We start from the raw sequence: 26239 nt of genomic DNA, 5'->3' as shown, positions 1-26239 counted from the left end.
TTCAGAGGAAGATAGAAATGAACTCTTGTCAATCAAGTGTCAGGTCACTTATCCCTTTCTCGGAGGACGTCCTTAGTGCCCACCTAAAGTATTAGCCTTGTCAGAGTTCATCATGTTTATTTAAGGTAAGCTTGATGAGAGCCTGAAGTTGCCTTGTTTTATATCCAGTCCAAAGAGCCCCTGACCCACGACAGGCACTCAATTGTTTCACTAGTGGTTGTTTATCTTTTCACTCTTCTCTCCATTGGAAGTTCTCACCTTAGAAGAGTTTGTTGGAAATATCAAACAGTACAAGAAAGGCCATTAGGTACAAAATACTCATGTGTTTATGAATTCATGACCAAATTAAATATGCAGTTTTATATAAAAAGAGGCATGTGTGTGTGTTTCTCCCCCATCCTCCCGTTCTCCTCTAGAGTTCTGAGTGATGCGGGTGCAGGAGTGTGTGTTCTTGCTGTGTAACCCACTCCTTCCTTCTCGCTTTTATGCCTCAGGCTCAAGCTTGCCCTGTGTGAATGTGTCTCCTGCTCTGACTCACGATTTCTGGGCACCAGGTTCCTGGGGGACTGGAATTCAGCCCCTCCTCCATCCCTCTCCTCCCTGCCCTTCCCCTGACTGGGCTGGCCCAGGTCCCCCACAGCCTCCCCAGGTGGTATCTCTGAGTCCCACCTGGGCTTGCTGGGCTCCTGGAGGTATGGACTGGTTCTGACGGAGCTATTGGAAGGGGTGCCGAGACCCTGCCTGCTGGATCCTGCTGTGGCCTCTCACTTGTGAGCCTCCTGCCACTCCTGAGCCGCCTTCCCTTTCTGTCCCTGCTGGCCTTTCTGCATCCTCATCTTTGGGCCAGACGCCTCAGGCCTGTAAGCTCATGGAGACCTAATTCCCCTGCTGTTGGATTTCAGGTCCTGGCTCTCCCACCCCCCTAGAGTTCTTGGGAGGCCCCCATGGCCCCTCCTACACCCTTCCCAGAGTGAAGGGGCTGGTGCAGAGCAGCACACCCCACCTAGGAGGTTCCCCTTCTGTCCCCTTCACCTCAGCCTCACCCTGAGCTCAGCAGAAGTGAGCTGACCAGCCAGTAGAGGGCAGCACATGTCTGGTTTCCAAGCCTGCCACCTGGAGGACTTGGAGGGGAGGCAGCCATGGCCTTGAAGTCTAGGGCTCGGACACCAAGGGTCACAGCCATTCAAGACGCACTTGACCTGCCACCTCCTGCTCCTTCTCTTGACAAGGCCTTGACCTCAAATCTCTAGGTCTTGGCACCACAAAATTGATGCAGAGGTTCCATTTTTTGTGGGGGGGGGGGGCGGGCGGTTGCTCTATGCCAGATAATTGCGGGTAGAGCCCCCCACACCGGGCCCTGGGACCAAAACCCAGTTCCTCTCCTTAAAGCATCTTTCTTAGATGAGATGAGTCCTGAGTGCTGAGGACAGGAGCTCAGTCTCTCTGGCTCCACCTTCATCAGAGGGACCCTGTGTTCTGAATCTAACAAGGGTGTGTGGAGTGAGATACAAATCAGAATCAGAAAAGGGGGAGAGGGTCAGTTGTGGCCCAGCTTTCCCCCATGGGCTGCAAGATACTGTCTTAATCCTCCACCATCCTCCAGTCTCCTCCCTCCTCTTCTCTGGACTGACCTTGGTTTTGCTCCTGTTCAGTTCCCCCATTCTTCCCTGTTCTCACCAACCAGCACTGAGTAAGGTCACATACTTCATTACGATCCTTCTTTACAAAGACTCCTATTCTCCATGTCAGTGCCCTTTCCCCTGACCTTTGACCCCTACCGCATCCCACCCCTTCAACACGGTCATATCCTATGGAGTTACCTGCTGAAGCTGACAACAGATTGATTCTCATGATGGGTCCAACACCATGGTGATTCCCGAGCCCCCCCTCCCCGCCCCTGCAATCTCATCCACAGCATGCTGAAGGCATGCACCATGCCCTCCAGAGTCAGTCAGTGGGGCCAGGACATCCTCGGTCACAGCCGGTTACACTGCTTTCCTGAAAAGCATCGGAGTCAATTTTACCACCTCGACCATTGCCTCATCCACATGGGGTCCCCTGCTTGGCTTTATAAGAATGAGAGCCATCCAGGGTCTTTTTCTGCTTTTCTTCTTTTGAGGGGACAGAGGCCACAATGCTTTTGTCGGTGGTGATTTTGTTCATTGTCTGCGTATTTTTGCAAAATTTACCCTCTCCCCATTAGAAGCTGTGCTGGCCAGCAGCGGGGGGGAGGAGCCCAAAGGAGCATGGGATTGCTGTACTCAGGTCCCATCACCCTCTACTTTCTCTCCCCCTGTTCCAGTGTTTCCTTTTGTTTCCATCTCCAAACCTGAGCAGTAAAGGATGGGGGGAAAGAGAAGTTTCTCATTGCACCAAGAAGCACTGCTTCCAGGGCTGAAGCTCTGAAAAACCTCTGCCACCTTCTCAGGCCTGGTTGCCCACAGCCCCGGAAGCAATGCTGGCAGAGGGCAAGCCTTCTACTTGCGGCTTCTGGCAGCTGCACCACAGAGGTGGAAGCCTGGAGTTGGGCTCTGAAGGCTTAAGTTCTACCCTGACTTTTCCAGTGAGGATTTGAGTAGGCTCCACGTGGAAAGGCCCACAAAGCCACTATAACCCTTCAGTTCCATAAATGGAGACGTGGGGCCAACAGAGGTAGGACCCTGCCTGCCCACTGCTGCTCCCTGGGAGGGGGCTGCCTGTGCAGACCAGGACACACAGCTTCCCAGCAGGAGAATTTCCCCTTTGATGCTAGGGTTCTCCGACCCACAGACAAGATGCCACAGTCCTCAGCTCTCTCCCCGATGCCCGCCTCCAAGAGTTGTCTCCCGGCCAGCCATGGAATCAGGACCTCTGCACAGGGCCACTGCTCTGGTCCACGAGGCCAGGCTCCCTCCTCTCTGTGCTGAGCTATGTTGGCTGGTGAGAGCAGCTCCACCCAAAGGGTCCTGGTTATGCGAGTCCTCTGTCCCTGGGAGGTGGAGGGGGCGATGCGGAGGAGCAGAGGGGCAAAGACAAGTGGGGACAACAGCAGCAGGGTCAGAAGAGGGTGGCAGCATCTCAGACCACAGCCGAGGAGGAGGATGGGGACGCCGAGGAGGCGGCCGAAGAGGACGCCGAGGACGGACTATTCCAGAACAACCAGCGCCGCTTGGGCTGCCGCTTCAGGTGCAGATAGTCCTCCTTCTCGCGCTCCTTCCGGGCCCGCTGGTAGTGGTCTTCCTCCTTCAGGTACCAGACGGGTGGCCACCGGTGTTTCTCGAAATACTGCTGGTTTTCTGGGGCAGAACGGCAGTAGGGCTGGGTGAGGAAGACGCAGGAGGAGGGGCAGAGGGACTCCCACCCCTGCCCCGCTGCCATGGAACATGCCTCTGGTCCTCCTAGGCCCACATGCCAACCCCTGGGGACCAGAAGTGGAAGCCCTGCCTTCACTGAGCCCCCAAAGAGAGTCAGTTGCCCAGGGAGTGGAGCCGACGGTCCACACTGGGGAAAGGCATTTCCACTTGCGTCTTTCTTCAAAGGCAGAGGGAAGATCCTATCAAGGCTTGGAGAATAAAGCAGGCTGCGACAAGGGATGAGGGAGAAACGGTGAGAAGAGCTGTGGGCAAGAAGATGCTCGGCCTGGCTGGGCTGACAGCAGGTGCAGCTGGCAGAGCTGAGGTTCTGAGAGGGGAGGTACGGGGGGTAGGGGTATGCAGGAGCTCAGATGGGAGGGAAGGCTAGGCTGAGGGGTTTGGACTTCTTCTAGAAGGTGTGGGGGCTCCACGAAAGTTTGGGACCAGGGAAGTGAGGCAGTTGGAGCTGTGCTTTAGAAAGAAAATGCTAGAAGGGTGACGAGGAGAGAGCAGGAGTGGGAGACCTGGTAGAGTACTAGGGAGGAGGGTCACAGCAAAGCAGATGGTGCCCAGTGAAGACCAACTGGGGGAGGCCAGCCACACCTCTCCCTGGATCCCATGAATCCTGGACCCCTGGATTCCTGTCAGGCCCCAGGACCTGAGACATCAATTAAGCAGAGACCAAGCTGCAGGGACCCCAGAGGATGCCCAGATCTGTGTTGTCCAAGCTGTGACTTGTGCCCATTCCCAGGTTATGAAATTAATGTCATGAGTCGTGAACAGTATTAAAAACAACTGATAAATTTTTCAATATGTGTACTCGGTCACAAGGTAAAATGTAATTCTTGATAAGCTAGAGGGGTGGAATGTGGGGATGGGAGGGAGGCTCAAGAGGGAGGGGATATATGTATCATTATGGCTGATTTGCATTGTTGTTTGGCAGAAACCAACCAACATTGTAAAAATTAACAAACAAAAATGGATTTCTTATTGTGGAGTTTGATCCACAAACATCTAAAAAACACCACCTCTAGTCTGACTGTACCTGTGAAAAGCAGAAGCTCAGAGGGGCAGAGTGAATTGCCCACAGTCTCTGGCAGGCTGGGGCTGGGGGGCCGCCCTCCACACCAGCACTTTTTCCAGGACCCCTCCGCTGGGCTGGGTGCATGTTTGCAGGCTACTCCCCACCCACAGGGGCCTTTGGCAGCCTCTGGGCGCCCTGGGGTCAGGTCAGAGGCTTGGACCCAAGGAGAGGGAGGCGACAAATGCCGCTGGGGATGCTCACCTGGGGACATGGCCTTCATGTCTCGGGGGAACTTGCGACACACATTGTTGTAGTTGGTGCAGATGTGGTGAAGACACCAGTCAGCCAACTGGTACGCACAGTGGAACTGGGAACAGACAGGAGCATGTCTGTGCTGGGACCCCTGGGCCAAGGTCTGCACACAGATGTCTACTTTTGCCTTCAGAGCCAGAGCTTTGGCGCAGGTGGCCAAAGGCCCTGAGTCACAAAGAACCCACCTCGAGAGGCAAGGCCACACAAAACCACGATGGAATGACATGGGTTTGCTCCTTGGCACCATCACCACCACCTCACCCGTGACCTGCCCCCAGCAGCCCCAGAAACCCACAGTCCTATGAGGTGGCCTCCTACTGGGTCTGCCCTCCTCAGATCTGACCCCTTGTCCTCCATGCTGGACAAGAGCAGCCTGCACTAAGGTGCTGACAACCGGGCTTAGAGAGCTGACCACCCAGGCATATCTGCATTATTTTAACTTCAGAAACTAATCTTTACAATGTTTGGCACCCTGACGGCTGGTAGGGGAGATTTTGCTTGCCTGTTCTAGGTGGCTCAGACAGTAAAGAATCTGCCCGCAGTGCAGGACACCTGGGTTCAGTCCCTGGGTCAGCAGGATCCCCTTGAGGAGGAAATGGCAACCCACTTCAGTATTCTTGCCTGGAGAATCCCAGAGACAGAGGAGCCCGGCAGGCTAAAGTGCACGGGGTCGCAGAGAGCCAGACATGACTGAGCAACTGACACTGTCACTTGGGAAAATGGAGGAGGAAGTTCATCTTAGATGGAGAGTCCCCAGTGTGCCTTAAATGACTCCAGCCGGCAGCAACCACGTCTATACAGGGCTCTGGTTTCCCTCCCCGGCCCAACGGTTGCCTGAAGTCTCTGTCCCTTCCTGCCACAGCCAGCCTCTTCTCTTGGCATGTTGGGGTGAATCCTCTGGCCTGCAGGATAAGATGGGTCTGCCCACTGGGGGAACCAAGTCTGTCAATGGGTTTCCTTCCTACCCACCACCTCCCAAACCCTCCCCATTTGCTGCCAACAGGCAGAGCCCAGAGCTGAGAATGTTGCAGAGATTCCTTCCCTGTCATCCTACCTGAGCCAGTTCCAGGAACACAAGGACGTCCCCGTCGATGTCCACCATCATCTGGGTTGCTTCCATCAGCCCAGTCACTGTGTACTGCTCTGTGACACACACACAGCCAGGAACGGGCTGAAGAACCACAGGAGTGGACAGGCACTTCTTTATCCCCTCCCCGGCCCCAGCAGGGGCCCACAGCAGGGCAAAGAGAGGTCCGGGGCAAGTCCCAACAGGCCAGGAAAGGCCATAGGAGATTTAAGTCTGCTCCTACCAGTGAGGAAACCAGGATTGGAGCAAGACTTTCCCACTGGAGATGAGGTGGGAAGTGAAGGCGGAGACTAGAATAACCTATGAAGCTTTTTAAGCTACACATGTTGCAGCAAGGAGTTATACAGGTGGGGTGAAAGCCCCCACCCCTGAGAATCAGCCATTGATACTGATGGGAGAGGGTATTAAATCTCAAATTTGCTGAGAACTATAGATTAGAACTAAGGATTAAATCAAGTTGTTCATTTTAATTTAAATTTTGTAACAAATTGTGTACTAACCTTGCATTTCATGTTAAGACCTTTCTAGGGAAGAAGTAAACACTTTGAGTTCTGAATTTTAACTGTGTCAGTATAAACTGATAAAGTATTTTATCTTTAAAAGTAATATGTCTCAGCTGAGTCCATGGGAAAAGACCTAGAAACAACAGCCATCCCAATAGCAAAAGCATTGCTAATGCAAATACTGTAGCCTTGAAATCCCATTTCCAACTACAGGAAGCCAAGACTTCTTAGAGAAATGGCTGATACGGGTATGGGGCAGGAAATGTACACAATGAACCTGGCACATCTTGTCATTCCAGAGCATCGAAAGCTCCTCTAGAGACTCTGCAGCCAACTTGAGAAGACTTCTACAGGTTAAAGGAACAGCAGAGTATCTGAGTTTCCATAAAGCTAATTGCAATTATTTAAAACCGATAGCTGGAATCAAGATTGCCGGGAGAAACATCAGTAACCTCAGATATGCAGAGGGCACCATCTTTATGGCAGAAAGCGAAGAACTAAAGAACCTCTTGATGAAAGTGAAAGAGGAGAGTGAAAAAGTTGGCTTAAAACTCAACATTCAGAAAACTAAGATCATGGCATCCGGTCCCATCACTTCATGGCAAATAGATGGGGAAACAACGGAAATACTGAGAGACTTTATTTTGGGGGGCTCCAAAATCACTGCAGATGGTGACTGATGCCGTGAAATTAAAAGATGTTTGCTCCTTGAAAGAAAAGCTATGACCAACGTAGACAGCATATTAAAAAGCAGAGACATTACTCTACCAACAAAAGTCCATCTAGTCAAAGCTATGGTTTTTCCAGTAGTCATGTATGGATGTGAGAGTTGGACTATAAAGAAGGCTGAGTGCTAAAGAATTGATGCTTTTCAATTGTGGTGTTGGAGAAGACTCTTGAGAGTCCCCTGGACTGCAAGGAGATCCAACCAGTCAATCTTAAAGGAAATCAGTCCTGAATATTCATTGGAAGGACAGATGCTGAATCTGAGACTCCAATACTTTGGCCACCTGATGTGAAGAACCGACTCATTTGAAAAGATCCTGATGCTGGGAAAGATTGAAGGCAGGAGAAGGGGACGACAGAGGACAAGATGGGTGGATGACATCACTGACGTGATGGACATGAGTTTGAGTAGGCTTCAGAAGTTGGTGATGGACAGGGATGCCTGGCATGCTGCAGTCCATAGGGTCACAAAGAGTTGAACACGACTGAGCAACTGACCTGAACTAAAAACCAATAGAGTATGTTCAAGTCCAAAAATTCATAATCACATGTAATATTAATAACAAAAAATCAACTGGTCACTCTCAAAAGATGATAGCAAACAAATGTGTGTCTTGAAAACTGGTAAACAGGGACTTCCCTGATGGTCCAGTGGCCAAAACTCTACACTTCCAATGCAGGGGACCAGGTTCAACCCCTGGAAAGGGAGCTAGATCCCACATGCTGCAACTAAAGATCCTTCATGCCAGCACTAAGACTCCACTGCAGCCAAATAACTACATAAATATAAGAGAAAAGAAAAACAACTGGTGAATTAAAATACCACATATTCACCTGCCTTTCCTACATGAACTATTCTACTGGGAAATCAAACCATAGGTGAGGGAAAGTTTCCCTCCTTTTGAAAGTATTCTAACAGATTAAAAAAAAAAAAAGACCGAACTAGAATATTACCATTTCACAACACTTAATAAATGAATGGATCCAGGCAATAAAATTCAAAGGCTGCTAACACCACAAAAAGCGAGAAAAGCAGATGATCTATGTTTCTTGATGAAAAGCAGAAACAGCCTACAAAATGTAGTCTCACCAAAAGAAGACTGGATCTAATCTAGCCTCTAGACCTGAAGGCCAGTTGATAAGACAGAAACATGGTGGACTACAGAAAGGCGATCAGTAAAAAAATCTAGGTTCCCTGGATCAGAGGGTTTTTCCAACATATCCCAAGGGAAAGTTCTGTTTTTGTTTTTAACAGACAAGGAACTTACAGATTAAAAAAACCTTTAAAGATATATAAAAAATAAAATCATGCTATAGTGTTTCAGGATGCACACTTGGATGATATAACTATGAAGAAGAGTAAGGAAGAGCAGTTATAAAATCTTAGAGCAATAGGCAGAATGGTTACTTCGGGGTGGGGAGGGCCTATGGTTGAGAGGGACAGACTAGGGGCTCTGGTGTGGCGAGCAAGGGCCACTCGGTTTGTAATAATTTATCAAGATGAACACATATTACATGTTTTTGTGCAATATTTAACATTTTAAAAATTAAGCTTAAATTAATAACTTCATAGTAAGCTTATATCACAAAACATGTCACTTATTATACAACACTTGGCATTTTCCACTGTTCCTTGGCAAGGTACATAGAAACATATTTTTTAAATGTGTTTTTTAGCGATTATGAAGCATTTCCCAGGAAAGGCCATTCAAGGTTATTTTCTATAAGCCTTTCCATGCAGCAGTGAGAGGTAACATTATTAATGGCTACCTTGCAAAAGCCATCCACGTGTGCTTAACCAGTGTGCCTGTTTGACTTGTTTCTGATTGCTTGCTATGATGAAACAAAGTTAAAGAAACACCTGAATACATTTTTTTTTCATTTGGGCCATTTCTTTGTAGCAAGTCTTTAAAAAGTTATTTAGTCTAAGAGTTTGGACTGTTTTCTGTGTTCTGGGAACGCTGCACCACTTTTTCAAATTGTTACAGCTGTGATCTTATTTATTTTTTATTTATTTATTGGTCACACCACTCAGCATGCAGGATCTTAGTTCCCTGACCAGGGATCGAACCCATACCCCCTGCAGTGGAAGTGCAGCCTTAACCACCAGACCACCAGGGAATTCTGCAGTTGAAATCTTTAGAAGCCTCTTACTCCCTGCCCTAAAGCCCTCAGTGTCCCCTGGCCTGCCTCTGCAGGCTCAGCTCTTAATATTTGATTCTGGTCAATCATTTCCACCTCTTCCAGGGACCAAGCACCACCTTTCAACTCATTTCTCATCATAGGATTGCTGCTTCCCTCATAGCCAAGTCCCAGTCTTGATCATCTGCCGAGGGCCACAGCAGCTCTAACACCAGGTCCTTCCCTGAACCTCAGCTCAGTATCTGAGGCTTTGCTCTCTGCCGCCGACCCACCCAAGGACATTAACCTGGACATCAATGCCAGTACAGGTACCAACACCAACATCAATGGAACGCACATGCTGACTCCAGCTCAGGAGCGCCACCTGTCGGCGGGCACCACGGGCTCCACATGACTTCTCATCTGCACTGCACCATCTCTCCTCCTGCCCTGGCACCCCAAGCGCTGCTCCTTGGTCTCCCTCCTGCCCCAGTCCCTGCTCCACCCAAGCCTCTGGGGTTGGTCCATCCTGAAACCTGAGCTCTAGCTCGCAGGATCTTCCAGGAATCAAAGAATTAGGAGTGACCAACAATTAGGTCAATGTTTACTGTGTTTCTAGAAGAAGAAAGAGAAAGGGAAGGTGGAAGAGAAGAAGGAAATGAGAAAGGGGAAGAAAAACGAAAGGAAGAAGGAGGAGATGCAAGGGTAGGAAAGAGGAACGGTGTTCTGTTCTTTTTGACTTCTTAAGCTTGCCTGAGTGTGGCCAAGCTGAGAACCTCGAGCCCTGGCATCTACTGGTGCCCACTTGCTGCACCGCAATAACCTCTAGAGAGACCTATAAGGTGAGCCCACCAAGCATCCCTCTCACACATTTCCTTACATCCACGTCCTCACCACAACCCCAATACGCACCGACGTATCTCACGCTATGTAAACGTATCCCCTTGGTGCTGGCGGCCTGTCCCCTAGGAGGAGACAGGTGAGAGAAGAAATCACGACTCCCAGGGGGTCTCCTGACTCCTCCTCCTCCCTGGAGGCCCCTCCCCTGGGCTTAGCTACCTGTGAGGGCGACCAAGTGTGGCAGGCAGAGGCGGTTGGCCAGGATGATGAGTTTCATGTCGTCCAGGTCAGGGCTGGAGGTGAACATGCCAGTGTACAGGTACTCCAGCACGGCCCGCATGCAGCTCTTGCTTGTGTAAGGAAATACCACCTGCGGGTGGGAAGGAATGGAGCAGGCTGCAGCAAGGTCCAGCTTTAGGGAAAGAGCAGCAGTTCTGAAGAACTCAGAAGGCCCTGGCCTGGACAGCTGGTCTCCCATAGACAGGCTGCCACCCCTCTGTGGTCCCTGGACCTGCTCAGAACACCTCCTTCCCCAAAGGCTAATCTCCCACACCAACAGCCTGCAATGAACCCATCTGCTGAGCACCTGTGAGCAGGGCTCCAACAGCTTTTAAAAGGACCTGGACTCGCGTTAGCATCTTTCTGGTTTGGAGGAAGCATAAAGGAGTCCTTCTGGTCACCTGCACCTGGCCCCACTCTATCCTTCGGGGAGCAGTGCAAGTGGGATGTGGATGAATGGAGCAAACACCAGCTGGTCTCTCTGGGCTGCTCGAAGCTACAGCTCTGGGCCTCTGGGATCTCTCCAGAGCGGGACCAACACAAAAACTGCTTTCTCATCAGCCGCCAGCCTCTCCAGGCTGCACTGGGAATTGGCTGGAACTTTACAGCTGCTTCTGTGACTCTGGAGAGTTCCCATCTCACACGTTGCACTTCTCAACCCACTCATGCTTCAGGGAGCAGAGACAACTCAAATCTCGAACTCTCTGCTTCACCTCCCAGAAGGACTCCCTTTCCAGTGTGTGCTAAGTCGCTTAAGTCATGTCCAACTCTGTGCGACCCTATGGACTGTAGCCCGCCAGGCTCCTCTGTCCTTGGGATTCTCCAGGTAAAAATACTGGAAAGGGGTGCCCTTCCCTCCTCCAAAGGATCTCCCTGACTTAGAAACCTTAGGAAATGCCTTCTCTGGGTTATAGGATGCTATGCTCTAACATTCTTTGTTCAGCTTTTCATTCAAGTGTTTGCTGAGCACTGACTAAGGGACCAGAGCTGAGAAGGGTACTCAGCAGAAATAAAAGACCTCATCCGCATACTCAAGGGAAACCTCAGATCAGCTGGAGACACTTGGTGTGGACCCTTGGAACTTTAAGTAGATTCACAAAGGAGGACACTGTTAACTCCAAGGCTGAGGGATGGACAGTCAGTGTCACAGTTCAGAGAAGGGTAGAAAGGAGGTCAGACTTGAACCCCAGTCTTGATTTGGCTAGAACTCCCACTGACTCCTGATGTTTCCTCTAAGTAATTTTCTACCCACTGACTCCCACCCTACACCTTGACTATAAACTCCACTTGATCATGCTCAATTAAGAATTAAAACCAGTTCTATACTGAGGTCTCTTTTCCCCCATTGCAATAGTTTCTGAATAAAAATCTGTTCTTACTGCTTTAAGAAAAAAGTTTTTTCTCAACTATAGAGCTAGGATGTGACCATAATTGCCCATCTTGGTATATTGCAAAGTCCTTGGCTATAGGAGCCATCTCATAAACTTCTCTTGGGCCCATCACTTGGTGGTTTGTACAGAGTCAAGGCTGAAGGAAGTACCATAAAGTGACAGATGCCTCAGATGGAAAGGGAGTAAGCCTCTCTCCCTCCCAGCTGTTTCCATCCTAGCCTTACCTCCCTGGTGGAACTCTCCACAAGTGACCCCCCCAAATATGGCAGCCATCCAGTCACAGCTAGAAATCAACAGGGGCTTGTGGGCACTGATGGTGCCATCATCCAGGATGAAGGTCACATCTGTTGGGTGAGAGAAGATGCATCACGTGAGGATGGGGTGAAAGAATATGGGACAACCAGCCCCACGGGTCAACACTGCTCCCAGATGACTGCTTCCTCCTGAAGCCACAGTCTGTGAGCACTACATGACCACAATCTAAAGCTGGAGGCTCTAGGTTTCAGGAGCAGAGCCATGATATCTCCAGGACATCAGTGGCTGAGATGACTCAGAATGCTATTTGGACCAACCCAGATTCTGCAGAAGGCTCCTGGAGGGAAGTCCCCTGCCTTTGGGACCCCAGCTCCTAAAGCCTTTTTCATACGTGAGAAGGTGCCTTTGGCCAAGCACTCCTTAACCCGTTTTGTCCGGTGGACATGGAAGGCCTTGGTGATCTCCTGGTTCATGAAGGCCTCGTTGTTGAGGATGTTGGCCACCATCATGCACAGATTAAAGACCTCAAGCAGCTCAGCGATGTGGGCGATGTGCATGAGGTCTCGCTCGTTCTCGTCCAGCTCCCCTGTGTACAGGTACTTGAGAACAGCCCGGAACGGCCCTGGCTGGATGGAGTTGTCCATTTTCACCACCACCATCAGCCGGGATTTATAAGTCAGTGGGTCTTCTGTCATCTCTTCCTGGATGCTCACAAAAGCTCGGCTCCAGGAAGACAGCACTCGACCCCGCCCAGGCAGGTACCCTGTCCCTTTGCCCCGTAAGATCCCGTCGCTGGTGGATGCCTGGAGCCCAGCGTGCCCAGAGCCCCCACCCTCCTCCACACTCTGACACACGTCAAAGCTGGCTGCCCGGAGCAGGAAGTCCCGGCCATGGTGGTGGTGGTGATGGTGGTGGTGTTGATCAGGGTGACCCCGGTGGTCCTCTGAGCGGGGACCCCCTGACCCGGAGGGTCCCCCCAGCTCCCCCTCACTCAGGTCCATGAGGAACCGGTCGTAGAACTTGGAGGAGGATGTGGAGAGGTAGATATTGTGCGCGGAGATGCGCACCCGCTCCCGAAGCACAAGGATGACGTCTGCACACAGCAGGTCCTCCAGGAGGTGGGCAGGGCACTCCTCGCTGCTGGAGGGGGGGTCGGACACCACAATGAGCGGGGGCGGTGGCTTGGGGGGCAGGAAAGGCGCCTGCAGCAGGGGCTGCTGCACATTGCGGAGGTGGGACTTTCAGAACTGCAGGTGCCAGCGGGAGATAAGCGCTGCCCGGATGGCGTTGTCGAACACATCCTTGATACCGAACTGCGCCACCACGCTCGTCTCGTAGTAGGGGATACCCATCTCTTTGGCCACCTCTTGGCCCTTCTCCAGGGGAAGGATCTCATTGGGCTTGATGGCCTGGCACGTTCAAGAAGGGAAGCCAAATTCATGTCGGTGGCGGAGGAGTTGGGGGCAGGGAGATGCATTCCCCCGATCCTGTGTGTTTTTCACCTGACTGGGGGCATCCCTGCTGAGGATCTGGGTCTAAGCCCCGTTCCTGCCCTGCTCATTTCCACTCCCTTTCTCCTCTGTTTGGCCAGATCCCTTCTTCTTCCAGGAAGCCCTCCATTGTCTATGGGAGGCCTGGGTGATCTCCCCGGCTCAAAGTAATGGGAGGGCTGACTACCTCTCTGGCAATTAGCATGCTGGTTTTTAACATATTCACCTATCCAGTTCATCTCCCAGCAAGATTATAAGCTCCTTTCATACAAAGATTACCTCTCCTTCTCCTTCTCTCCTCATGATGCTTAGCTCAGTATTATCCACTCAATGTGTAATGGATGGATGGATGAAAGAATGATCATTCTTACTGGCTCCCTATGTGAGTCTGCTTCAAATGGAGAGAGAGAAGTGAGGCTCTGTGCATTCTCTCAGGGCTGAGCAGGGAGTTGAGAGACACACAACTTCCCCCCACTTCCTCTTCCCCTTCCTCATCTGCCACCTTTCCCTCCCTAGGCACCCTCCCTAGGCAAGGGTCTCCTGGCCCTATTGACAGCATCCAGGTCAGCGTAACGCAGGTCCAGTTGGCAGCCCAGCAAGATGACAGGTGCTCGGGGACAAAGGGCTTGATTTCTGGGAACCACATGGTCTTGAAATGGTGGAGGGAGTTGGGGTTGGCAATGGAGAAGCACAGAACCACCACATCAGATCTGGGGTGGGAGAGAGTGAGGTTATAGGCAGAAAAAGCTAGTGATAGGTTCCCTGCTGCTGGAACAAGGGAGAGCACATACCCAATGGCACCCCTACACTGCAGTCCCACAACTGTCATATGGATCAGCTCACGTGATCTTCCCCAAAACATTTAATCATAGCACTTCCTATTTCTGTACCCCCAAGTTAGCACTTGAGAGCTTTCAAAGATTCTTGGGTTGACCTCACAGCTCTCTTGAGATTTAGACATGACCGCTTTTACCATCTCATCTGAGAAAACTCATCTCAGAACAGCCTTCCTAATTGCTCAAAGTCCCAGCGTTACTGGTTAACAGGGGAGATCTGAAACCAGGCCTTCCTCAAAGTCCCAGTGTTACTGGTTAACAGGGGAGAACTGAAACCAGGCCGCCCGACTGCAAAGCCGGCTCCCTGCCCACCCAGGCTGCCTTCCCGTCAAGGGTCTCCCAGGGCTGTTTTCTCCACTCCTTCCTCCCAGTTTCACAGAGTGAAACTCCTTCCACTCAGTTTCACAGAGTGTCCTCATACCTCGGGGAAAAACCCCATCCACTTGGCTCCCTGAGGCAGCGGGGGTCTTCCCTACCTCCCATAAGCAAAGCGCCGGTCTTTGTGGTGGTCTCCGAAGGTATCCCAGAGGCGGAGAGACACGCTCACATCGTCCACCACGTCTCGGGAACGTTCCAGCAACTGGAAGGGGTGGGGGAAGGGGGTGGGACAGGGAGAGGGGAGGGAAGCAAAGGCAATGGTTCCTGGGGGTCCTGCATGCCGAGTCGGGGTGGGGTCAGCTCACTCCTGGGTCCCACAGCATGGGGGCTGGAGGGACAACTAGTGTCTCCCTCTGTGTGTCCTAGAACACCTGAGTCCCCTAACAAGAGCTGGCCAGGACAGAAGAGACTCCAGAGGGCAGACAGTCACGGGAGTGATGCGATCTCCCAAGGAGCCCATCCTTGTTCCCAGCTGTACCTGCCAATCAGATGTTTCCCAGCCTTGGGTCTTCTGGTATCATTAGCCAGCAGTTTCTTTTCTTCTGGCAGCTCTCATCTCTCCAAAGCACCACCCCTTTCCCAGCTCCAGGGCTTCCCATTACTGGGGGCTATGTTACACAAGATGCCCCAGGCTTCTGCTCAGACAAACACAAAGGGCTGGGGACCCCTCCCCTGGGGTGGGCTCCCCTCAGGCCTCTCCCAGGGATCTGTGCTCTTCAGCTGCCTCTACTCAAACTTTAAAGGGCTTCCGTGAACTCAGCATAGGGCCCCTCTGGAGAGATCCCATAGACTTACAAACGTAAGAGAGGCCATAGACTTACAAACTTACCTCTTGGCATACCCGATACTGGTCAATGGCCCAAACCGTGGGCACGTGGGTGGCAAGCAGCTGGTACTGGGTGAGGGTGGCATTGCAGGCCCGGGCACAGATAAGCCTGGTCTTGCCCACAGCGTTGTCCCCCACCACCACGCACTTGATGGTCTCTACGTTTGGCCTTTCATAATCCATGTCAGAATCCATTAATTGGGACCTGAGGGAGAGAAGAGAAGCAGTCAAGACAACTTCGCACACCAGCCCCTGAGGGCCAGGGCCAGCAGCTCTTCTCTGCCGGGGCTGCCCCCTCTCTGAGCATTTGAGCAGAGAGGAGGACAAGGGAGTGGGTAGCTTTCCGGGCCCAGGCTCCACAGGGGCCCGAGGAGACGGGAGTCCCTTCAGGCTGAGAGGCACAGCTCCACTGGGTGAATCTCTGGTCTTCCTCCTGTTGTCTCCATCCTCCAGCAGCAGGGCTTCTGGTTGGGGAATGCCAGAGAGAGATCCCAAGGCGGAGTCTGCTCGGGGGCTGGTCCCCACGCTCCTGGGAAGAGAGGTGTCTGCCTAGGAAGCCCATTTATCATCTGCTCTCCTCCTCCAGCTTTGTCTTAATTTTATTTCCTCTTCAGGTCCCACTCCAGCTCATAGCTACACCCCTTCCCCACAGTATATGGTGATGTATTTTACAACTTAGAAAAATTCTGTATCCCTAAAACACGTAGTGTTTCTTTTGTGGAAAAAATATTTATGAGTGAGATTGTATGATATTGTGGCAGGAGGTTGGGTGGAGGACAGTAGAGAAGTACCAGTGAGTATAAATTTCATATTTTGTACCCAGCACATAGCTCAACAATTAGATATTGTTCAATTAAAAAAGAAAGAAAGAAATCACCTAGACCTGCATTCTGGTTTCATCTCTATTAGTAAAGAGCTACATGCACTCAGAGAGGCAGGTTTCCTCTCAGATTCCTCCTCTGTGAAGTAAAGGTTTCTACATTATGATCTTGAGTTTTTTTCCCTAGCTCCTGCTTCCTGATTTTAAATGTAGTATCTCCTGTAAATGTGTGATTGCAGAAATCCTCTGGTTCTGGGGAGTCTGAAGAACAGAGTGTCACCTAAACATCAGTGTGTCATGGCTGGGAGATTCCTATACTGATGCCCCAATATGTTTTTGGCCAGATACTAAAGCAGCCTAACTTCAGCCATGAAGTACAAACATTGCAGATATTTCAAACACTGCAATGCCTCTGTGATGCACAATGCCCCATGTCATTTCTCCTGCTTATTGGGAATGCCTCATCATTGTTGTATAAATATGCATACCCTGTTGCATTCCCCATTTATTTCTAGTTCTCATCCCTATGATTTACAGCCATTAGGACTTGGGGAAAAGAGGAATGAGAAGGAAAATATATTATTCTTAGCTTGTGAGGTTTACTAAAAGATGCTTACTCCTTGGAAGGAAAGTTATGACCAACCTAGACAGTGGTTTAAAAAGCAGAGACATTACTTTGCCAACAAAGGTCCGTCTAGTCAAGGCTATGGTTATTCCAGTGGTCATGTATGGATGTGAGAGTTGGACTATAAAGAAAGCTGAGCGCCGAAGAATTGATGCTTTGAACTGTGGTGTTGGAGAAGACTCTTGAGAGTCCCATGGATTGCAAGGGGATCCAACCAGTCCATCCTAAAGGAGATCAATCCTGGGTGTTCATTGGAAGGACTGATATTGAAGCTGAAACTCCAATACTTTGGCCACCTCATGCGAAGAACTGACTCATCTGAAAAGACCCTGATGCTTGGAAAGATTGAGGGCAGGAGGAGAAGGGGACAACAGAGGATGAGATGGTTGGATGGCATCACCGACTCAATGGACATGGGTTTGGGTGGACTCTGGGAGTTGGTGATGGACAGGGAGGCCTGGCGTGCTGAAGTTCATGGGGTCACAAAGAGTCAGACACAACTGAGCGACTGAACCAAACTGAACTGAACTGTGAGGTTTACAGAGGGAGAAGCCAGGCTTGTTAATATTCTGTTCAGGCACTGCTGTGTTATGGGAGACGTTCCCAATCTCTTTTTTTCCTCTTCCTTCCTTCCTGCTCTAGGCTGGATTAGGTGTCGCTCCTTATCCTTCTGTAAGCTTGTGTTCCTATCATTTAATGTGCCAGATTGTTTCCTTTTATTTATTTTATTATTATTGGCTGCACTAGATCTTTGTTGCTGGGCGGGTGGGGGGTTTTCTGTAGTTCTGGCAAGTGGGGGCTACTCTGCGTTGCAGTGCGTGAGCTTCTCACTGCGGTTAGGTGGCTTCTCTGTTGCAGGACACAGGCTCTAGGGGCATGGGCTTCAGTAGTTGCGGCTCCTGCGCTCTAGAGTGTAGGCTAAGCAGTTGTGGCACACGGGTTTAGTTGCTTAGAGGCACTTAGGATCTTGCCAGACCAGGGATCAGACTCATGTCCCCTGCATTGGCAGGCGATTCTTACCCACTGTCCCACCAGCGAAGACCCCACGTTGTTTTCTAAGTTTCCGTTTCTGTGCCTGTATCTCTGACTGGCTGAAGTGCCCTCCTGTTAGGGACTGTGTTCTTAATTATGTTTGTTTCTAGCACAGTGCCTGGCATATCCGGAGGACTTTGTTGAATGAATAAATGAATGAATTTAATTGACCAAACTCTGAATAAAGAAACAATTTAATCAAAGCCTATCTGTTATTTACCTGAATACAATGTATTAATACAGTCGTTGAATCTTTGATCTATTTGAATGACTGTTTCTTAGCTGTTTGGGGCTGAAATACCTGTAAATTTGATTGCCTCCATGTTGAGACTGAGGAGTTTGAGTAAAGAACAGGTGTGGGAAATCCCTTTCTTTCTTCAAAGCACCCAGACCACAGAGGCTGTTGCTATCTACCTATTAACAGCCACGACTCTTTAGAATGACTCAGTGACCATTTGTGATTCTGTTCAATTTCACTCCAAAGAATTTATCCCCGATTATTTTTTTTTTAATATTTATTTATTTGGCAGCGTTGGGTCTGACCGGTGGCATGCAGGATCTTTTGTTGTGGCACCTGGGCTCAGTAGTTGAGGCTTAGTCACATGTGGGATCTTAGTTCTTTGATCAGGGATGAAACCCATATCCCCTGCATTGGAAGGCAGATTCTTAACCACTGGATCACCAGGCAAGTCCAAATGTATCACTTTTTCATTTCACTGTCTTCTCTTCCACTCTTTCCCTCTAAATTGTTCTATATTTCCAGTCCAGCATGTAAGTAACTTGGAAGGCATCATTTTGTCCTAACAAAGATCTGAAAAAGCAATAAATGAACAACTCTTAGACCCATCAGAGAACTGAGGTCAAAGGGCAAACTTCTATCACAAAAACTGGGGAAACAGTTAAGCTACAGAGAATCACACTTACTAAGCAGACACCTGCAAGAGAAATCCTCCTTTGAATCCAGCATCAAAGTATCAAAAAACTATATGTGTGGATAAGTCTGAAAATTAAAAATACCAAGAAGGTCAGTCTTAGAAGGAATCCCTCTAAGTGAGGAGTTTTACTTCCAGGAGCTCTGCCAGGTTCTCACAGTGAAGATTAAAAAAAAATCCTGTTGCTTCCTGCAGGGCGGAGGGGGACACTAGCAATTGAATCAGGGTTTAGGAGAAACTTTTTTTTGGTGTTCTTTGGAAGGAATGATGCTAAAGCTGAAACTCCAGTACTTTGGCCACCTCATGCGCAGAGTTGACTCATTGGGAAAGACTGATGCTGGGAGGGATCGGGGGCAGGAGGAGAAGGGGACGACAGAGGATGAGGTGGCTGGATGGCATCACCGACTCGATGGACGTGAGTTTGGGTGAACTCTGGGAGTTGGTGATGGACAGGGAGGCCTGGCGTGCTGCGATTCATGGGGTCGCAGAGAGTCGGACACGACTGAGCGACTCAACTGAACTGAAGTGTGGTTTTATTAACCATTCAAGTACAGGAGGATCTGGGAGTGTTAGTCTCAGTTGTATCCGACACTTTGCAACCCCCATGGTCTGTAGCCCACCAGGCTCCTCTGTCCATGGCATTTCCCAGCAAGAATACTGGATTAGTTTGCCATGCCCTCCTCCAGGGGTTCTTCCCGACCTGGGGATCGAAACTGGGTTTCCCGCATTGCTGGCGGATATTTTACCATCAAAGCCACCAGGGAAGTAGCATCCAGGAAGATGTGGGCAAAATCAGGATTTCAAAGTTTCAGCATCTTAACAGTATGAAGGAAGTCCCTACATACTCTCCTCAAAAATGCTTTTCTGTAGCTTTTGATATGAGCAAATCATATTCTTCTTTAGCTTGTTGATGTGGTGGATTACGCTGAATGATTTTCCGATATTAAACCAGTCTTGCATACCCGGGATAAATCCCACTTGGTCATGGTGTATCTTTCTTCTTATGCTTGATTAGATGTGCTAATGTTTTGTTGAGGATTTTTGCATGGACATTTGAAAGATATTAGTCTGTAGTTGTCTTTTCTTGTAATGTCTTTTGTTTTGATATTAGGGTAATGCAGGCCTCATAGAATGAGTTAGGAAGTATTCCCTCTGCTTCTGTTTTCTGGAAGAGACTGTGGAAAACTGGTAGAATTTCTTCTTTAAATGTTTGGTAGAACTCACCAGTGAACCCATCTGGGCCTGGTGCTTTCTGTTTGGGTATTTTATTCATTACTGATTTGATTTCTTTAACAGATATAGGCCTATTCAGATTGTCTATTTCTTCTTGTTTAAGTTTTGGTAGATTTCTAATCTACCAAATAGAATTGGTCCATTTTATCAGGGTTATCAAATTCATAGATATAATAGTAGTTCATAATATTACTTTATTATTCTGTCAACATCCCTGGGATTAGTTGTTATGGTCTCTGCTTCTTCCTTAAAATTTGTAATTTCTCTCTCTCTCTCCACCACCTCCCCCCACTTCTCTCTGTCCCATGAACCTCATGGGAGATTTCTCAATTTTACTGATCTTTTCAAACATCCAGCTTTGGTCTGGTTGATATTCTTTATTAATTTCCTGTTTTCAATTGTGTTGATCTTTGCTCTGGTTTTTATTTGTTCTTTTCTTTCTCTTACTTTGAATTTAACTTGCTCTTCTTTTTTCTGGTTTTCTAAGATGAAATCTTAGATTATTGATTTTAGATCTTCTTTCCTTTCTAACATGTGCATTCGTTGCTACAAACTTGCCCCCATGCACTGCTTGTGCTGCAGCCCACAAAGTTTAATACATTTTATTTTTACTTCCATTTAGTTCAAAATATTCCATTTCTCTAAATCCTTTTTCATTTGACCATGTGTGATTGAGAAATTATTATTTAATTTCCAAGTATTTTAGGATTTTCCAGTTGTTTCTGTTATCGATTTCTATAGTTTTATTCCATTGTGGTTTGAGAGCAGACATTGTAAGGTTTTTATTCTTTAAAACTTGGTAAGGAGTGTTTTATGGCCCAGACTGTGATCTATCTATCTTGGTGAATATTCCATGTCAGCTTGAAAAGAACATGTATTCTGTTGCTGTTGGATGAAGTAGACTATAGATGTCACAGATGCAGTTGACTGATGGTGTTGTTGAGCTCAACTAGAATCTTACTGATTTTCTGCCTGATGGATCTGTCTGTTACTGATGGAGGCTATCGAAGTCTTTAGCTATAATAGTGGATTCTTTTATTTCTCCTTGCCTTTCTATCAAGTTTTGCTTCATGTATATTTTGACACTCTATTGTTAGGTGCATTCACATTAAGGATTGTTATGTCTTTGGAAAAATTATGCAGAATTGACTTTTTTTTTTCCATTGCATGTTGCCCCTCTGTAATCCGGATAATTTTCCTTACTCTGAAGTCTGCTTTGTCTGAAATTAATATAAGCATCCCATCTTTCTAGTTTTAGTGTTAGCATATTTTTCTCTACACTTTTACTGCTTGTCTATATCTACATTGCCTTTTTTTCCCCCCCAAACATCATGCAGTTGAGTGTTGTTTGTTTTTATCCAGTTTGACAGTCCCTGCCTTTCAGTTGGAGTATTTCAACCACTGATGTTTTAATTATTATTTATATAGTTGAGTTATAAATCTAAAATATTTGTTACTGTACTGTACTCATTGCCTTGTTCTTTGTTTCTTGTATTGACTTCCACTTTTTCTGGCTTCTGTGGGTTTAATTGAACACTTTATATGATTTCATTTTTAACCTCTGTTGGCATATAAGTTTTACTTCTTCTTTTTCTTTTTGTACTTTCTAAGTAGCTGTCCTTTGGTTTACAAAGGGCAACTAAGCCTGTGCACCAAAACTGCTGAACCCACCTGCTGCAACTAAGACAGTGCAGCCACATAAACAAATAACAAGAACTTAAAAATAAACTAATCCAAGTCCTTTTTCTAATAACACTGTATCACTTCACAGGCAGTACAAGTACTCAATAGCAGTGTCACCCCAACCCCTCCCTCCCATCCTTCATAATACTGCTTTCATTCACTTCACTTATCAAGAAGTTATCATCACTACATACATTTTGGCTAGTATCATTTGGAACAAATTGTTATCTGTCGCATCAAATGGGCTTCTCTGTGGCTCAGACGGTAGACACCTGCAATGTAGGAGACCTGGGTTTGATTCCTGGGTTGGGAAGATTCCCTGGATAAGGGAATGGCTACCCACCCCAGTATTCTTGCCTGGAGAATTCCATGGACAGAGGAGCCTGGTGGGCTACAGTCCATGGGGTCACAAAGAGTCATACACGACTGAGTGACTTCACTCCAGAGTTTTTGTTGGACCAAATGAGAATAAGTAATCTTAGAATGTCATTTGTCTCTAATCTGAATGAAATAGTCAAACTTCATAGCAATATAATTAATATAGTTTTCACTGAAGAATCAGAAAGTGGTTTGTGCTTATATTTACTAGTGGATAAGCTCCAGGATGACATTCTGGCTGTCCAGAGTCTAAATAGTTACTGGTCCATAGTCGATGTTCAATAAAGAACTGTTGAATATATAGACCTTCTTTCAAAAAAATAAGTAAAGGATTTTAATTTGCCTTTTTAAAAAATTTGTCTTATTTTATTCCTTCTCTGAAGCTATTTTCTTTATGCAAATCTTAGTCTTTGAATTCTATCATTTCTTTTCTTTCTGGAAAAAAAAAACAACCTTCCTAAATGCATATCTTGCAAGGCCCAAGTTTCCTCAATTTTTGTTTGTCTGAGAAAGTTGTTATTTCTCTTTTTACTTCTGAAGAATAATTTTCTTCCACAAAGAACCCTGGTTTGGTGGGATTTTCTTTCCTTTCACACTTTAAGTATTTTACCTCACTTTCTTCTTTTTTTTTTTTTACAATTCTTATTCTTCATCTTCTGCAGGTAAAATGTTTTACCTTCAGGATTCTTCTTTTTTAGAATTGTAATTCAGTTTTTTCACAATCAATCTTGAAACCATACAATTAAAATTTTTTTTAATTGGAGTATAATTGCTTTACAATGTTGTTAGTGTCTGCTGTACAACATCTTGAATCAGCTATCTATATATATACACATATCCCTTCCCTCTCGAGGTTAGGCCTCTTTTAAGATTCTCTTTTTTTTCCTTTGGTATTTTGTAGCTTGGGTATGAGATGCCTATGCATAAATTTTTAAAAATATTTTTCCTGCTTGTTGTTCTGTTAGTTTCCTACATATGTGGTTTGGTGTCTATCATTTATTTTTGAAAATCTGAAGTCATTATTTCCTCGAATACTTCTTTTTCCTCTCTTTTCCTTTTCTCTCTGGTATTCCCCTTGTGTTTATGTTACTTCTTTTTTCAATTGTCCCACAGTTCTTGAATATTCTGTTCTGCCCTTTTAATTCTTTTGTTTTCCCCTTTGTTCTTAGGTTTCTAAGTTTCTGTTGACATTGATTCAAGCTCACTGATGCTTCCCCTTCCGCTGATTCTATTCATGAGGGCAGGAAAAGCATCCTTTATTTCTGTTACATTGTGGGGTTTTTTGTTACTAGAATTTCTTTTTAATTTTTTTCTTGAAGTGTCCATCGCCCTGCTTACATTTCCCATCTGTTCTTGCATGTTGCCCACTTTTCTATTAGAATCATTAGCATATTATTCCTAGTTGTTTTAAATTCCCGATGTGATAAGTCCAACATCTCCACCACATCTGTGTCTCATTCTGGTGCTGGCTCTATCTCTTAAAACTCAATGAGTGTTTTTGGTTTTGGTCTTTTAGGATGCCATATAATTTTGTGCTTAAAGTTAGACATAATGTAACTGGTAAAGGAAACTGAGCTAAGTAGGTGTTTAGGGTGAGGTTTTATTTTTGTCTGGCTAGGAGAAGTTGTTTACTGTAGCGGTTGCTGTCAGAGACTAAAATTCCCTTGTTGTGCTTGTTTATCTATTCTCTGTTGTCTTTGGGTTTCCCTTGAGACTTCTTTGTCAATAAAGTATAATACCTTCTCTGTCGACTTTCCTGGTGGTTCAGACAGTAAAGAATCTGCCTGCAATGCAGGAGACCCAGGTTCCATCCCTGGGTTGGGAAGATCCCCTACAGAAGGAAATGGCAACCCACTGCAGTATGTTTTGTTCGGAGAATCCCATGGACAGAGGGATTTTAACATTTTCTGCTATCGATACTTTCCATTACATATCTCTTCATTCCGGGTAAAGTTTATATCTTTTTACTGGTTCTCACCTCTAATTCATAATAGAATCTCTTTTGGGGAGCTTTAAAATATATGTTTGGTCTGTAGAAAATTATTAAAATGAACAGAAGTTAGGATATCTCACCATAGAAGTGATAACTATAAAACAAGAACCAAAAGGAAATTTTAGAACTGAAAATCCCATTATCTGAAATTAAAAATTCACTTGAATGTTATTAACAGAGTTTGAACACTGCAGAAGACATAATGAGCGAACTTGAAGAGAGATTTGATAGATCTAAAGAGCATTCCATCTGAAGAGCAGAGGTTAAAAAAAACTGAAAGAAAACAGGGAACAGAGTCTTGGTGACCTTCGGGACAACACCATGGAATATGTTTGGAATTGAAGACTGAAAAGAAATAACTAACAAATGAGAAAAAAAATGGCTGTAATTTTCTCAAATGTAGTACAAAACACCAATTTACAAATTCGAAAAGCTTAGAAAGTCCCAAAGAAAGATAAATATAAAGAAAACACCACCTGGGCACATCATAGTAACAAAGAGAAAATTTTGTGCATAAAAAAAATTTTTTTTGCATTCAAAAGACCAATGAATGACCTGGCTTAAACAATGGAGCTAAGAATTAAAGTGGTGAAAGAAACCTGTTGACTCATTACTCATTCATACCAAGTGAAAATATTGTTAAAAAACAAAGGCAAAATGAAGAAATTGTGGCAAATCATATATTCTGAATAAAGCTACAACAATGAATGTAACTAGAATAAACACGTCAATTATAAGGCTGAAATTCTCAAACTGGAAAAAAGCAAGCTGAAATTATAAGCTGTCTACAACATGCTCAGTCAGTCACGTCCCCCTCTTTGGGACCCATGGACTGAAAAGAAAAACCAATAATCTCAACCATTCCACTGAAAGTAGCATCAAAAACATTTGGGAATGCATTTACAAAAGATGTATACAATCTGTACATAGAAAGCTTACCAAATGTTGTTAAGATTAAGTAAGAAAGGTCTAATATAAAACCACCTCATTGATTGTAAGACTCAATATTGTTAAAATGTCAATTCTTGTCAATCATCACTTTCAATGCAATATCGATTAAAATCCCAGGACTTTTTAAACTAAATATTTTATATAAAGCTTATATCGAAACACAAACAATTTCAGAGGAAAAAGAGAACAATTGGAGGACTTAAACTACCTGATTTCAACACTCACTATAAAGCTACGGTAATCAAGGCAACAGGCTTCCCAGGCGGCTTACTGGTGAAGAATCTGCCTGCCAGTGCAGGAGCAGCAGGAGACGCAGTTCCATCTCTGTGTCAGAAAATCTGCTAGAGGAGGAAATGGCAACCCAGTCCCGTATTCTTGCCTGGGAAATTCCACAGCCAGAGGAGTCTGGCGGACTCCAGTCCATGGGGTCGCTAAGAGTGGAACACGACTGAGCACACACACACACAATCAAGGCAACGTGGTATTGGTACAGGAGAGAAAATGAATAGATCCATGGAACACAATATAGTGTCCAGAAATGGAACATATAGACGGTCAATTGAATTTCAACAAAGGCAGTAATATTATTCAATGGGAAAAGAAAGTGTTTTCAATAAATGATATTGGAACCGCTGGATAAACATATGGAGGAAAAAGGAATTTTAATTCCTACCACACCGGCCTCACAAAACTGATACAAAAGGGTGGAGCTGGAGGCTCCCGGTTCCTGTCTCCCCTGCCCAGTCCCCAGCCCACAGTCGCCCTAGCCTTGTAGGACCTAGTCTTGTGCCGCTCACCCAATACTGGACTCCCCACAACCTAAGTCCAGCAGAGCGCGGATGTTTCGGGACAGCTGGACGAGCCCGACCCACGTGGGGACCTCCTCCTCCCGGCCGGTTTGGTTTCCTATGCCAATTAGCCGCCAGCAGTTCTGTTTCCCAAAGGCTTTAAAGACTCTACAGGGAAGAAAAATCTCCAAGAAAGGCTGAATGGAGTGGATTCCTCTAGCTTGCCTGACTGCAAGAGCAGCAGTAGGGTCGAGAGGAGTTAGTATGAAGTCCTGCGTGTGAAAGTCAGACGTTGACCCTGGCATTACTGCAACACACAGGTAGTGATGGAGGAGATCCGAAGCCTATTTGTGACCTGAATTCAGACCCACCGATGGCAGTCTCTGTGACCTTCATCCTGTCGA

The 26239-nt window shown here is 46.9% G+C and overlaps 1 protein-coding gene across 1 annotated transcript; it reads right to left on the bottom strand.

The window, feature by feature from the left end:
* Positions 1-202: 202 nt before the first annotated feature.
* Positions 203-13663, bottom strand: LOC112445697 (rho-related BTB domain-containing protein 2-like). The gene is given in 8 exon segments (XM_059884483.1): positions 203-3275; positions 4618-4723; positions 5723-5811; positions 10165-10315; positions 11840-11872; positions 11874-11959; positions 12262-13279; positions 13640-13663. Coding segments are annotated over 8 exon segments (1725 nt in total). The 3' UTR covers positions 203-3057.
* Positions 13664-26239: the final 12576 nt, after the last annotated feature.

Source organism: Bos taurus, unplaced genomic scaffold, assembly GCF_002263795.3.
Source record: "Bos taurus isolate L1 Dominette 01449 registration number 42190680 breed Hereford unplaced genomic scaffold, ARS-UCD2.0 Leftover_ScbfJmS_315_1043, whole genome shotgun sequence".
In the NCBI taxonomy this organism is placed as follows: Eukaryota; Metazoa; Chordata; class Mammalia; order Artiodactyla; family Bovidae; genus Bos; species Bos taurus.
Note: the sequence above shows the minus strand (reverse complement) of the source record. Positions and strands in the feature narration are given on the sequence as shown.